General features: G+C 43.2%; 1 protein-coding gene across 1 annotated transcript; it reads left to right on the plus strand.

Moving 5' to 3' along the window:
• Positions 1-9,980: 9,980 nt before the first annotated feature.
• Positions 9,981-15,889, plus strand: Gsc (goosecoid homeobox). The gene is made up of 3 exons (XM_014357861.2): positions 9,981-10,455; positions 11,901-12,190; positions 15,626-15,889. The coding sequence occupies exons 1-3, from the start codon at positions 9,981-9,983 to the stop codon at positions 15,887-15,889; spliced, it is 1,029 nt and encodes a 342-aa protein (XP_014213347.2).
• Positions 15,890-16,069: the final 180 nt, after the last annotated feature.

Here is a 16,069-nt window from a genome sequence, read left to right on the forward strand (position 1 = left end):
CTCGAGGCACAGTACACTGTAATGTTTTTTTTTTTTTTCAACTGCAATGAGAAAGAAAAAAAAATTACTGTGCTAGAATGGTAATTTGATATCATTCCGTCGTCTAGGGACTTTATACTTTGGCCATCCTAATTTTTACCATATTCTGGACAGCAATATTGCTATTGTACAAACAGTAAAAATCACTGTATACTTGTTCAACAAAAATTACTGCTCTAAACATTAAAAATTATCGTTTAAATGGTAAAAAGTCTCTAGTCGACCAAACAGTACCAGATTACCATTCCAGCAGTAATTTTTATTATTTTTTTATCCCAGAGTGGTAGCCACTAACGTTTTCGTGAAAAATATTAAAAACGTTGCCTCGGTCATTGAGCTTAATGTTTCTATTATTATTTTTTGACCAAAGTGCGCTCACGTGGTTGCTAGTATTAATTTTTAATGGCCACATCATCGCAGGCGAATTCGCATTCAGAGGTATTTGTTATTTTATTATTGCCCTCGGCCGTATCGAACAACAAGTGAACGAACAAACGAGCAGCACGAGGGCACAGTGTTGACACTCCATGTAATAGAATAATCTGTGCCGAATCTCCAGGAGCAATCGTAGCCCGAAGCCTATACCTACTCGTTTTGTTCCTCGATCCCCTTTTCACGTAACTATATAACTCTCTCTCTCTCTCTCTGCCCACACATGAGCGTTTACAGCCTCCTTTGTTTCTTCTCTCTACTTCGAAGTGCGGTTTCACTACTGTTACACTTCTCTTATGCTGATCCACACTCCTGAGGTTTGTGGTACACACGTATCTACGTTCTTACTTGCAGGTATTGTCTCAGGATACGCCGCTTGCGCAATCGGGTTACCACTGGCTGTTTGCCCCAGAGAGATTAGCTTGAACGACGATCGCTGTACAAATTAGCGAATACTGTCAATAAGTGCACGTAGGAGTGAATACTATTTTTTATTTTATTTTATTTTTTTTTTTTTTGTACTTGTCAAATGAGGTACGGTACTTATATACACATTTTAATCTTTGGTGCTTATTGCGATTGTACTTTGGGGATGTACACTTTACCGTTAAAAGTTCCGCGAACACTAGTGCAGGATGTTGGTTTTAAAACAGAACAAAGAGGTTTTTTTGTACGCGTGTACAGGACCAGTAAACAAAGTTTCAAAAGCTCCATCGTTCCAAATGACGCGCATTAAGGAGCTCGAAAAAAAGCCGCTCTTTGCAACATGCAAGTTTTAAATACGCTAACTCAAAATGTCTGTATTGAAGAGAGAAAAAAAAAAAAAAAAAAAAGAAAAAATATCCTCAAACAGTAAAGCCCTGCATCAAAAGCAATCGGCGTAGCACAAACGTTTTCCTTGTGTATACTTGCAGTCTCCTCACGAAAAGCGTCCTTTCCGCACGATAGACTCGCTTTATGGCACCGCATAATGCACACAATGTACAATAAAACCAACTGCACGAGCATATCAATCGCTTGTTATGTGTATATAACAACCACGAACTTTGTATGGAGCCCAATTTTGTGGGCAGTCACTGACCGTCCACACTTTTTTCGACAATTAAGAAAAAAAAAAAAAGCATCTCACTCGACCGAGCAATCGCAGAGTGTAGGAATAATATGTGAAAGGAGAGTACGCAGGCATCAAAAGGCGCACTGACGAAAAAAAAAAGAGCACCACAGCAAAGAGAGAGAAAAGAGAGAACTTTGGAAGCTGCAGAGAGAAAGAAACGGAAAGATTCTGGGAAGCGTCGAATTGTTCAAGAGTCGGATTAGAGAGAAGGAGAGTGCGTGGCGCTAATACCGCGACAATGCGAGGCTGATGTTTTCGCGCTGCAACAGCCGCGCCCCGGGAGGCACGACGACTCTGAATTGCGACTTATTAGTCCGAGCCAGGTTACACTTGACTGGTCTCGCCTTTTTAACTTTGCTCGCTCGTTTCTCTCCCTTTTCATCTTTTTTTTTTTTTTTTTTGGGTTCTCCGTCCGATGCTGTCTAGTTAGGGGTCACTTTGAGAGGAAAATTGGCCCATTGGGAGACTCGAGCTTTCCGCGAGAGACACCCTTTCCGATGAGCTGCAGATTACGGTCATAATAAAAGTGACAGAGGAAATGCTCACCTGTGCGTGATACACTTTCTTCCTCCTTTCTGCAGCTAAACAACCCCAAAGTTGCCTAGTTTCTCTCTTTTTTTTTTTTTTTTTTTTCATCCTCCATTTCGCAGTTTTTGCGAGCAAATTTTCTTCGAGAGAAGGTCGATTCATCGCGCATTAATTTTATTCTCTCCTCTTTGGGAGCCCCGGAAGATAAAAAGGCTCCTTTTGTTCGCAACTTGGCCCGTACAAACAAGCATGAAGCTCTATCTCTAAGCGGTTGGATTTATTAACGCTCGCTTCGTCGTCAAAAGAAGCCGATTTCTGTGAGAGAGAGAGAGAGCCGCCGCATCGCCAACAGCGACGGAAAAGCACAATAAAGTGAAAAAAAAAAAAAAAAAAAAAAAAAAAAGTATAATGGCACAACAATACGAATAAAACAGCCGAGCAAGTATACGAAAGGCATTCAGAGTTGGCTGCTCTCTGGGTGTATACGTGCGTGCGGGTTTTTTTTTTTTTCTGGGCAGCGGGTATACACGAGGATTATCATTTGCCGAGGGCAAATATTTGGCCCTAGCGCTCCTTTAACTCATTATCTCGAGCCGCTACCACCGGTGCTAGTTTGCGGCAATCATTTGCTTGCAGGCATGTGAAATTTACATTTTTTCAAGCTCTATATTATTAAATAAAATGTTTTTTCATAGATTCACTAGTAAATATTCACCTATTTTGTTCAGTTTTTATGTTCTACCCCCCCCCAAAAAAAAAAAAAAAAAAAAAACATTTCAATCCGAATGAAAATGGCCTTTCTTGTATGTTTGCATTCGAGAAAACAAGTATAATACACCTAATACTGTCCAAGCGAGTTTTCCGTGGCTTCGGCGTGGATTAACCTTATTTTTTCCCTCGTAGCGTATGTATATACTCACAGCTCTGGGCGATGTTGTGCATCTGGAAAGGCCTTGCCGCCATCCCCGCGCTTGTGTATGTTTTTGTGATTACATACCTATACTTGTCTCGTTTTCTCGGGAAAAAGATCGATTATTTGTTTGACGTACGGATTCATGGGATTCGGTGTACACCAGCAAGGGACAACGACCGCCGCTAGTGACTTGATTGCACATCGTTGCAATACTTTAAATTAGTAGTGCAATCGGCTACAGTTCGTTGAAAAGGGAAAAAAAAAATTTATTTCGCTTCTCACATACCGGTTGGAAAGCAACGCAAATGAAAATGCACACACATTTGTGCGCAAAAAAGAAAAAAAAAAAAAAAAAAATTGTCATATCCATCAAACGTTTTGACAAAGAGAGTGTATACACACGGTCCGCCGAAAAGAAAAGAGCTGACGAACGGGCCTGCGGAGCTAATTGGTTTTTGGTCGGAAAACAGCGCGACAAACGAGAACAACACTCCCTGCACATCTACACCCGGGAAACATCCACGCGCGTCCAATTATGGAAAATTAATTGACTCGATCTGCGGATTCTCTGTTTTTTTCCCCCCTCACGCGTACATGGGTGCATACACTTGCGTGACCAACGTCTATACGCATATCCACGCCACTGATGGATTTGCTCTTTCGTCGCGTGTCTCCATTCCTTTGCACGTCCACGGGAATTCTATTCCCTACTCATGATGCGTATAGGTATACAAGAAAATACATAAATCATTCCATTAACTTTACGCATGTGTTGGTTCAACGGTGGTAAAGTTACGATCGAAGCGAAACAAAATAATGGTCCACGGCTAGTTACACTCGTCGAAAATCATGTTGCTCATTCGAGCAACTATCCAAGACCAATTGTAAATGATGATTAACAATGACCCGATCTTATTGGTAAAACATATGGGAAAGCCCAATATTTAACTTTGCGTAAGCTTGTACGTACGTAATGTATCTCTGAACAGAAAAATCCTGTTTGATTGAAAAAAACAAAAAAAAAAAAAAAAGCGCAATTTATTAAAACAACAAAACATAATTGTGCTCATATTTAATCCACACGTGGTGTATACAATCGACATATGAAACAGCAAAATAATGGTGATGTACAAACTCTGCGAATCATGGGTTTTGGAGAACCCACTGTGATTATAACGTGCAGCTCATACTCATCGACGGTTCATCACATACATGATTACTAAAAAAACAAACGAAACACCGCGCTCCCACGCGTCATCGATAAATTATTATTATTTTTTTTTTTTCCCCTTGGTACAACGTAACACTCGCTTTTTCAATCATACATAACGATCCTCATTACGCATTCATGTGCTCCCTTAACACGCGCACCCAAACCTTTACCCGTTAAATGGTCGTGCTGGCGCCTCATCAGCTGTACACTTAAAACCCATCTGTGCGATGCCTGCAGAGGTAATGTATATTATATGGTAGCACGGCAATGCACGGCCATCGCTGACGCTTCCATTACGCGACAATGAAGAGAAAAGAAAGATACGGAGAGCGAAAAGTACAAGCGCAAACTGCTCGCGCTCCGATGTCATTCAAAAGAGTGTATTGTATATGTATATAGGTACCCCACACATACGCGTGTGAGTAAAGTATACGTATAATATGTACAGACATCAGAGAGGAAAAAAAAAAAAAAAAAAAACAGAGAGAGAGACTGGTATAATAAAAGAAGAGAAAGAATATTAAAGCGAGGCGTGTGTGCGGGGCATCCACCAAGGAAACCAGCCATTGGGGCGGGCCCCATATGCATTGGACCATAGGTGTATATACATATATATTCCTTTGCTGCTACGCCAGTCTCATATATATGTATGTATATATACCTAATTTTACACACGTACACACGCGGCGAACTGGTAGGATTCCCTCTCATCTGCTCTCTCTGGCTCTTGGGTGCCCTGTAATGCGCGCGGATCGAGCCGCGATTAACGTGCAGATTAGGATTAAGCTTGATGCTCCGAGAATCCGGGGGCAGGGATATAATGCACGGTGACGTGATGAAAGCAATGGCGAAGCCGTGCCACATGCGTACGTGTGCGTAATGTATATAAAGGTATATATATTGCACCGTGGGTTTTGGCTCTATATGTACGGACTAGGGGTATCGAGAAATCGTACAATACAGGATGTACGAATCGGGAAAATGGAATAAATATTTGTGGTCTGTACAGTGCATAGGGTGTACGGGTATTATTTTATTTCGTCGCACCGTTGGTTCTATTGGGTACCAATAAACTTATGTATGCGTGGTACATGTACCATATAGTTATCAGCACGAATGGAAAACGTTGGTATAAGGCGTGAATAATAAATCCATGAGCTTGCGAGTTATTTTCGGATGTATTGGTGTAGGGGATGGTGATGTGGTGGCTCGTTACTTGCATTGTATATACTTAAATCATTTTTGCGTTGACTAAATTGGTACTCTCGACCGAAAAGTGTACAAGTCGTAAAACATTTTTAAAACACGTTTATTTTAAGGTGCTCTACAACCTGATTCACCATCCAAATTGCAAGTCGAGCTTTAAAAACTATATGTACTGTAACTTATAATACTTTCAATTCCCGTACACCGCAAGCTCATACGTACTCTTTGTGAATCAAAAGAGCGAGTTTTACAAAATCTACATTTCTTGCTACAAAAATATATAGTTATTACTTTACAACTTTTCTACGTGAATAAATAATCATATATCCAATACTCTGCTATTGATTAAAGGCTATAAAAATCATTGAATGTGTTTCAAATGATTCTCATTGGCTCTGATTTGGAATGAATACAGGTTATTCGTAGATTTTTATTCGCTATACGTTTTTAGACTAAAAAGTTGTTCAAAAGCTCAAATCATCAGGATTGTGTATTTTGTTTTCTAATTTGTGCTTTAGGAGGCTATGGAAGTTGAGAAAGTTGTGGTGTTTGATGGCCTGCGTCTGTAAGCTCGGGGCTGAAAAAAAGCTCGAGAGCTTGTTCCACGTAATGAAAAACTCGACTTTCTTAAAACCCGTACAATCAAGCCCATGGATGCTTGGCGAGCTTTTGATTTTTTTTAATTCAAGTGACTCGCAAGCTCTCGTTCAGTGTTTTGTGGCTATTGCAGGAATCTTTTGTCTTGAAAGCTTGCGTTGTGAGCGCACATTAAAATTGAAAAAAAAAAAAAAAAAAAATGTTTTCTTACGGGGGGCTTTCACGTGTTCCATTATCATCGCATGTATCGAGTGCAAGAAATCCCATGCAACCCCTACGATGGAGCAATAAAAGAGCCACTCCCCGTTTTCACGAGCTTTTAAGCAGGTAAGCATCAAGTATGTCCCTTATAGGTAGGTACGAAAACACATGGGGCATCAGACAGAGCGTATTATAATAGCTTAAGTAGTCGTGTGCCCGTGTAAACGAATGACACATACTTAGTGGCGGTGAAAAGGAGGAAAGGGAGAAACGCGTATATACGGTATTAAAGCGGAGGGAAAAAAGACACCATATAGTACCTACATCACGTGCACACAGGCAAAGCTACTAAGAAAGCACACGAGGGACCGTACATGCGTTAACACTATATAGGCTGTTCTCTTCCTGCGCCCCGACGATTATTGTGTTGGCACTTCGGCGTACTTACGTATACACACATGTGTGTTTGCCGAAGCGTGAGAGATAGCGAGGCAAATGCAAGCTCTACTGGCATAGTAAACTTACACCCGTGAGGTCCCCCCTCCTCAAGCTTCTAGCTCTCGATTGGCTCACGCGGATGAAAAAAAAAAAAAAAAAAAAAAAAAAAAAAGGAAGGAAGGAAGCACACACATATAATACTGCACGCGGCCCCTTCCCTGTTCATCTTTCTTTTTTTTACTCCTGGACACGATGTGCGATAACAATGATGATATAGGCATAACTGGCTAAGTAATGCGCATTTACAACGGTTTTATATTATTAGGTGCCCCGGATGATCGGCGCGAGGGACGCGCTGTTAAAAGAGAACAATAACATACACGGGTACGGGTGAGTACAAGCTGCTTTTGCGATTCTGATATTATATTGTTCGCGAGACGGGATGACGGAATTTCCCTTTGGATTTTCGGTCCCTCGTTCGTATACAATTGTAGTGTAGGTATATATGTAATAACATTCGTTTAGTAAAGCTTGAGATACGTGACGATGATCTTCCTCTTATAGGTATTGTCCATCCTTTGTAAATACTACCAGCTTGCATTTGTCGATTCGCGCTAATTGCTGGTTTTTCACTGCAATTCATATGTTGTGATTATTATTATTTTTATCTTTTGTTCACTTTATTACTATTATTTTATTTTATCTTTGTATAATAATTCCGTTGGTGTTTTTGGGCACTAATATTTAGTAATATGGCTTAGGCTCTACAATACCACTGAGTACGTCTCTGAGTCCTTAGTCTGTCAAATTAATCTAATGTAATCTAATCCTTTGTTGCTTCAGTCATCACTATTGTTTATTCTTTTTAACCAAAGTCATGTACCACTTGCACAATATTCATACGTTCGAGCAATTTTCGCTCAATCATACGCGCTAAAATTGTACAAAAGGACGCCTCAACGGCACCTACAGTCATCGATTGATGTAAAAGCGACACAAACCTCCTCCTGGCGAAAGACCTTCCGTACACGTATATATGGGTGTATTATGCAATAACTACGTCGTGTATCATATACCGTCTTTGGGTTTCTTCCTTTTGTTGCCACTTCGCTGCGTGAACCCATCGATTTCGTTATACAACCCGTTGTGTTGCCTTGCGTTTAAATCATGAAAAATATCGGTTTGGACGATGATACCCCGTACAAAATATACCGATACAGCCCGGGGCTAATGTACCAAATCGGTGTCCCGTTACCTGCATCCGCGTGCTTCCGAATTTCGAAAATTAATTCCTATACGCGAAGTTTAACGAGCGCGCAAAACCCTTTAATACATACATCTCGTACACAAACGTATGTATTTTACACTGGGTCGATTACACTTGGCATATTACATATATAATAAGATACGTATATATCTAGGATTCTTCGTGAACAATATATCGCGTGTAATCCAAGTTTATTCTCGAATATGAATCCACATCCGCGAGCTGCGAGCGAGTATTCATGGTGATCTCTGGGGCGTGTACGAATCGCTGATCTGTCAAACACACAAAAAGTTTTACCTATAAATATCGCATGTATACGGTACAACGAGTACTTATACGAAAATCACGGCAATAAACCAGATGTATATTCGCGCGCCGGCCCCCTTTTTCCCTCCCTCCATCCACATCCGTTATCCCATGAAAATCCGAGGGGGGAGGATAAAATGCAGCAGTGGGGGTGGGTGGGGTAAAAGTGGCGGGGAGTATGAGTGGGGCGTGGCGGGCGGTTTCTCGTGATACATGTATATACACGAGCGAAGGTACAAGCCACGCCTTGGCGCAGACTAACAGTATATAAATACATATATAGGATAGGTACCCTCTGCAGATGTCACCTGCATATTATATATGTATATAGCACGCGCGGCTAATATGAACGGGAGGAGTGTCCTCCCTGATGAGTGTGTGTACATCAGGTATTATAGCTGTCGCGCAACGCCTTTTTTTATCGGGCAATTTTGTACGCTTCGTCGCTTCTCCATCTCTTGCAATTACGCGTTTCAGAGGAGAAAGTCCCCCACTTCCTCCGGTTTTTTTTATTGTTTCTTACGCGCTTTGGCGTTTATTGTAAATAAGAGGAGATATAAAACTACTTTTTTTTGTTCAAAGGGCTCGTTTTATGAAATCGGTATGAAATTTATGTGAGAGAAAAATGATATCTTAACTTTACGTTTAATAATGTAGATACATTTAGGAATCCAATCCTTTTTGGAAACGAGCCTCGTCCAAAATTTAAAATAGTGACGATGGAGCCGTAAGCTGTGGCTATAGCGCAATTACTTCCCGAAATCTGAAACGACGAAAAGTAAAAAATAGAAAGTCAATGAGCCCTTACATCCTTTGATGAAAAAAAAAAAAAAAAAAAAGAGATAATAATTACTAAGCGAGAATAGGACGACGACCGAGTCGGAGGACGCCTTGGCTCTACACAACATCAGCATCGGCGCGGGAGGGTGAGTACGTATACATATATACATGCAAGGTAACGTATAAACGTATAGTGGGTATCCAACGCGAAAGGCTGAAAGAGGCCACGCCCCGGTCCGCCACCCTTGTCGTTCACCCCCCCCCCACACGAAATACGCGCACGTATTATATACACAGGAGCCTCGCTTGCAGCTCTTTCTCACGCACACGTTCACGTTTGAATGCTTGCACACGCGAGGAAGGGATGCAGGCGGACACGAAAATGCCACGCTAGGGAGTTAGATACGCGCCAGTTGTGCTCCCGCGCAGTGCGTTTTCAAGAAAACCTTTACCACTACACTGCTGCAACGGTGTACTACTCCTGGCGATCTTACCAAGGGATTTTTGAGGAAAAGTCCCGTTGGGGCTGTCGCACACGTCTCGTGTAGAGGAAGTTTGACCGGAAGGGGGTGGCTGTCGGTATAACCATGGTGCAGTAACTATACACGGAGTGATAATTCTTTAACGCGAGGCTACAGTGACGAGGCTAAAGTTTTGCCCGAGAGCCCAAGAGGATGGACGATTCGTACGTGTACACGTAAGGGTGGTTCGGAAGAAATCGTCCGGTGCAAATGGGCGAAAAATGTCGCGGGCTGGACCAAGAGACTCCGAGTGAAAGAATAAGGTGCAAGTGAACGCCACCACAAGGAGAAGGATACCCGCGACAGGTGTGACATCGGCGCGAGGAGCCCAACGGGTATACATACATAGGCTGGCGCGAGCCGCGACTCCCTCGCTCCTGCACCATTACCACCACCAGCCACCGTCGGCCGGTGCTTGCGACACGATGGTCGAGAGCAGTGGCTGCTACACCGACTCCTCGTCCCGCTCGCCCCTGATGACCAAGTCGCCCTCGCCGGTCCCCCAGCCGAGTCTTGCCCACCGCCACCACCCCTACCAACCGACCACGCGGCTCTTTTACCCGCGCTCGCCCGAGCCGACGCGCCCCGGCACTACCTTGCACCCGAGGACGCCGAGCGGTAGCTCCGGGGGTGGCTCCTCGGCGACGGCCGCCTCTCTCTTCACCATAGACAGTATACTCGCGCCGCGGCCCATGGGGGCCAACGTGACCGCGGGCTTGGCCGTGGCCGCCGGTCTAGCCGCGATGCAGCAAAACTCCGAGGTAACGGCCAACGGTGGCTTGCCGGCTCATCAGTCGGTGTCCGCGGTCTCGGTGGTGAGGAACGCCGTGGCTGCCGCCGCCTGCCATCCCCTGCAGCAGCAGCTCCACCACCTCGCATTCACCTCGGCCGACTTTTTAGGTGAGTCGGTGTATATTAATACATGCACCGTCGTACTAGTGTTTTTTTTTTTTACATAAATATAGGTGGGTACTTGCGTTGTTTCAAGGGCTCGTTTTTTCTTTCTTTTTCATCAATTGAGGCAGAATTTTGTGTCCAAAGTGACTTTTCTCCGCTGGTTTCATTGATAACTTACGTTCAAAAACGTTGGATCTACGTGCCAAAGTCGCCCCAAATCATTAAATAAATCGTAAATCCTTATTTGCACCAATACAAATAACCTTGTAATATATCATTGTAATGCCATTGAAAAATTGTTTTCAACATTTCATCGCTTCCTTTCCTTTTATTTTTTTTTTTTCTCCTTTCCGTAAAACGTAGAATCCCCGGAGGATTTCACGTCAGCCGTCCTGGCAAATCTTCTTAAAACACTCGGGAACGCTGAGCTAACGGAGGGAGCGCGAATTTTTTAACAGCGCAAGCGTAGCAAAGTCCTTCGCGGCAAAAATTCCTTGATTCCCGGCTTTTCTCGTGTGTATATACATTACTTTTACTCGCGCGTGTATATATACATACATGAGGCGAAGCAAAGGCATTTCGGAGGATAGCTGGAAGGCCAAGGAGAAGCATGGACGGGGGAAAAAAGGTCTTTCGGCGAAAATCCCGGGGGAGATTTTTGGGGCGCTCGGTGCATCCGAGTGTACCTACTTGGCGAAATCGCTTCGGTGCTTGCGGATTATTACTTTTTTTTCTTCTCTCTCCGTTAACATGCAAATCGAGGCGAGGTGTTGCCGAAATGGGGAAAATCACACGGTCCCTACAGTTTGGGGATACAACGAGAAACAGTAAAAATTAGGTCGCGTTTTTATTAAAAAAAAAAACAAAGGCTCACGATGCCATATTTCACGGATTGTCAGCTCGATGGGAAAAATATGTTTGTAAAAACGATTTGAAATAAAACACGTACACGCCACACCGAAGCCTCGCAAAAAAGCTCAAGCCACGTCAAATCAACGCGCAATACTCGCACGCGCATCCCACAAAATACTAAATAATCAGTGCGCACCTAGGAAAAAGAAAAAAAATTCCCACAAGCCAATGTCGGGGGCAAAAAAAAACGCGTAACAGCTCGCAGAGCCCGCGTAATACAGCGTAAGCCGCTTTTATGCCCCGAGACTTTGTATATTTTTTTTTTCTCTCTCGCGTAAAACGTCCCCGGGGATCGCGAGCTCCGTATTTTTCTTTGCTACTCCCTCTCTCTCTCTCTCTGTTATTCTCTATTTAACGCCCTTTCACCCATAAACGTTACCATTATCCCATTTCTTTCCCTTAGCGACGAGAGTGCCGCAACCGTGTACGTACGAGTCGTCGAAATGTGTTTTACAAGTAACCCCTGATACTTTGTACCTTCACTTTGTAAAAAAAAAAAAAAAAAAAAAATCTCACCCAGCTCGTTGTTGTTCCAGCGGCCGCGTACCCGGGACTGTACCCGAGTGGCTACGTGGCGGCGATGGCAGCGGCGGGCCTCCACGGCCAACACGCGGCCTTCTACCACGGCGGCCACCCGTACCAGCTGAGCCAGAGCGGCGGCGCCGCGATCGGGCCCATGGCCAAGCGCAAACGCCGGCACCGGACGATCTTCACCGAGGAACAGCTCGAGCAGCTCGAGGCCACCTTCGACAAGACCCACTACCCGGACGTGCTGTTGCGAGAGCAGCTGGCCCTGCAGGTCGACCTCAAGGAGGAGAGAATAGAGGTGAGGGAGTCGATGTTTGCCCTGTACCTTTTTTGCCTCATCTAGGGGGGAATCGACACTTTTATTGGCCCGTAAATTTTTTTTTTTTACTGTGTGTACACACGCATATCGCCTTACCGAGCCTGATATTCGGTCTAAAATTGCGTGTTGACCTTTGGGTTTTTTTTTTTTTTTTTTTGCCTTTCTTTCAACTATACCGTGTGCCCCTCTGCTAATTGTGCATGACATTTTCGGCTGTGTGGATTGCGTTTGTTGACCTGTACCGGCGGAAATTCGATCCTCGAGCTCGTGGGCCGGGCTTTGGGGCATATTGGGCTTATGTTACACAGTCAACTAATTTCGTTGGGTTTCTTTTTTTAAATTACTGTCTTATTCATGTTGAATTGGCCTTGTATTGAAAATTAATAGCTTGACTCGCGGTTTGTGGGCCAAAAACACTAATTTTCCCACAATTTGAGCAGATGCTTTCCAAATTATACTTTCAACAATCATACATTGTTTTATTTTTAATGACAATGATTACAGCCAGTCTTATTTCTACAAGTAGTACGTTTAATCTTTTGTTGTTTTACGTCGAGGTAGAGGCCAAAATAGTATATTACACTCCTCAAAGGCAACGAAAGCTTAAGATCCAATATTTGTCGATAATATACTTGTACTTCTTAGGCGTATAGTCTTTCGTAGTTGATTCAATTAGATGTACAAATAGTAAAGTGTGTAGGTGTCATACAATGCAACTATAGTGAAACCAAGTACGTTATTTTTGCACCACAGGGAGGATCGTTCCTCACGTGAATACGAAAATATATTTTGGGAATTGGGTACGCAATGGTTTCAAAAATGTTGTTTTAAAATAAAAAAATTTAATATAAGTATTAAGGACGACAAGGGCAAAATTCATGGATGAAAAAAAGCTATGAAAATTGTTCACCACCTATACCAATCATAGATAGATAACTATCGGAAACTAATGAGTAACAGGTGTATAGTCTCGAGACAAGAAAATACTTCTCAGGTCCAACCAAACTTGTCACAACAGTTGACGTTACAATTAACGGGTAAAAAAAAAAAAGAAAAAAAAAAGAAAAAAATGGAGAAACTGATAAAACAATCGCCAGTCATTCAAGCTTGGTGTCGACATCGACATCATTGAAACGCGGGCTATTGTTCGACCGCGTACATATTAGATTAAAAGCTTTGACCCGCGTAATGCGAAATGTGCTCAAACATGATTATACGCCCCCCCACCCCCACCCGCGATATTTCACGCTATATTATTCATAAGATGGCGATGCACTCGTATTACGCGCCGATATACGACTCGCCTCTCCCGCCACACGCATCAAAAGCCGATTGAATCATTATCGCTCACGTGTAAAATCTTTTGCGTAAATTTGAACGCACGAACAATACCGTGAAACGTTCAACGATTGCGCGCATTGTTCGTGGAAAATCTGCGGGTAGGTAATACAATAGCTTAATTATTGAAAAGTAGCGTCATACAGATATATTTTGTGCGTCATATACATGCGCGTAGAATTTATTAACCGAAATATACATCGAATTGCGTGGAAAAAAAAAAAAGAGAGAGAGAGAGAGTTTGCACGCGTTCACGACGATTCAAAGTAAAATGGCCGATACGTATCCCTCGGAGCAGAAATAAAACTCTTCACACCTCTCGAAAGCGCAGCTTAGCGCAAAGAAACGACGAGGGAACCTCAGCCTCTTGTCCTCGGCATGAAAAAAAAAGAAAAAACTAGATAATCGCTCGCGCCGTGATTTCCCTTCTTCAAAAACTGATTCTCACCACCGCAGTGCAAAGAAAAGAAGAAATCTCCCGGACCACCCATGTGTACCGTATACATACACACACGTATGTAACGCGGTAGACGAAAGGATAGGGGGAAAAATCCCCTTTTCCCTCTCGAGTACCCCAACCGAGGCAGCGCATGTAGATACGTGCACCTGTCCCTTTTCTCCTTTGGAGCGTGTTTGCCAAGAATTAGTCGGACGCGACTTTGGGTATACAGAAGAAAAGCCGCGCGCACATGTTCCTTGAGAAAAAAAAAAAAAAAAAAAAAAAAAAACGGGGGGATGGGGTTGGGAAGCCAAGATAAGAAGAAAGAGTGAACACTATATAGGAGAGGAACCCGATGCATCAGTCGTTTACAACCGCAGATGGATGGAGATAAGAGGGTCGGGGGGGGAGGTTGTCGTGCGCGGGCGTGTGTGTTTTGGGTGTCAGGTGGATTTGTCGGGGCAAACAGAGTGGCGCATAGTGGTGATTTCTTTCTTTTTTTTTTTTTTTTTTTTACGCCTATTTGTTGGGGGATTTGTACATATATAGGGTGTTTGCACGTTTTATTACGAGTAATCAAGTGGTTCCCTTTTATTTCCTCCCAAGTTTATAATAATACCTCGCGATAACTCCCCAGACCGATATCTGCAACGGATACTCGTCGTTGCACCAGACAACTTTCTTCAACTTTTTTTTTCTTTTGTTCTATTTCAGCTTAAATCCATCCACGGGCCGCTGATACACTGGAAACGTGCACCTTTGATTATTCTTCCTTCTCCTCGGTTTGCCGAGCATTATCAGCGTGTACATATACCACTATATGTTAAAATTTCAGCACAATGAGAAATCGTCCGCCCCGTCGTATTCTTACCTTTGAACAAAAAAAAAAAAAAAAAAAAAAAAAAGTGTTCACCTCGTCTCGAGGGTAAAGAGCAAACACAGGGTACTCGGGAAGGAGACGCATTTGTCCGTTTTCCCTGCCCGCTATCTTCCCTTTTTCTTTTTTTTTTTTTTTTTTTTTCATACGCATCGCACGCCTGTCCGAATCGATTTCCACGAGCGCGTCGAGGAATCAAAAGCCCGCACGCGACCCCTTTGGCATAATAACCGACGACTCTCCTTTGGGCTTCTGCTCGCACGTATAACGTGATATACCATGGTTCCTCGTGCAAGTATTACGTATTGTACTTTATTGTGTACCTTTAAATATATATATATATACATAGGTGAATTGGGAAGGAGACGCGCGTACGCCATCTCGGTATTATGGCTCTGAGGGTGACAGCTAAGTGAATCGCTTACTGTGTTTACATTGTATTTTCATCGGAGGTTGAGGTGGTGTGTGTGCGTTAAATGTTGGAGGGACGTGGTAGATGCAGTTTTTATCAATTTTCACGTCAAGTTCATGAAGCAACTTGAGGCGGAATCAGAAAATTAATTCTCATACGCTGAATCGCTGACCTTCTCATGTGGCAGCTGACTTGGATGCGGGGGTATTTTTTCCATGAAAAAACGTATTTGGGCTATAAAAAAAATGTTCCCCCAAACTATATATTTTTTGAAATAGCCATACAATCATGATGCACCTTGGGAGGAGATGGCGAAAAAAAACGCGTGTAATGTGTGGTTGTCTGCAGGTGTGGTTCAAGAATCGGCGTGCCAAATGGCGCAAACAGAAACGCGAGGAGCAAGAGAGACTGCGCAAACTACAACTGGAGCAACGCTCTCGCTCCAGTTCCGGAGCCAATGGGAACAACAACAGTGGTGGCACCGGCATCGGTGGTGGTGGTGGTAACGACGTCGGGGTCGGTCAAATGCGCGTCGCCCATTTGGTCACGGGTAGACAAGCCCACAATCACACCGACCAGGACACCGACAGCTCGGACCTCGAAGTCGCGTAATACGGAAACATCTGTGCTAAGTAGACTATTGATATTATTTGTAATTACACGGGAACACCACAATAATATCGCGTTTGTTGTTTGTTGCAATGACTCTCTCTCTTTTTTTTTTTTTTTTTTTTTTTCATCGGGACAATGTGTACATTGTAGATTTGGATCTTTGTTGGGACGATCGGTTTC

The sequence above is a fragment of the Copidosoma floridanum genome, unplaced genomic scaffold (genome assembly GCF_036245765.1).
Source record: "Copidosoma floridanum isolate Cflo_tuat_1 unplaced genomic scaffold, Cflo_Japanese_pri ptg000001l, whole genome shotgun sequence".
NCBI classification, from domain to species: domain Eukaryota; kingdom Metazoa; phylum Arthropoda; class Insecta; order Hymenoptera; family Encyrtidae; genus Copidosoma; species Copidosoma floridanum.

Excerpts from the sequence above, each read along its gene's own strand:
- Gsc (XM_014357861.2), top strand. The coding sequence starts at position 9,981 with ATGGTCGAGAGCAGTGGCTGCTACACCGACTCCTCGTCCCGCTCGCCC. Across the intron at positions 10,456-11,900 it reads CACCTCGGCCGACTTTTTAG|CGGCCGCGTACCCGGGACTG; the intron begins GTGAGTCGGTGT and ends TTGTTGTTCCAG. Across the intron at positions 12,191-15,625 it reads TCAAGGAGGAGAGAATAGAG|GTGTGGTTCAAGAATCGGCG; the intron begins GTGAGGGAGTCG and ends GGTTGTCTGCAG.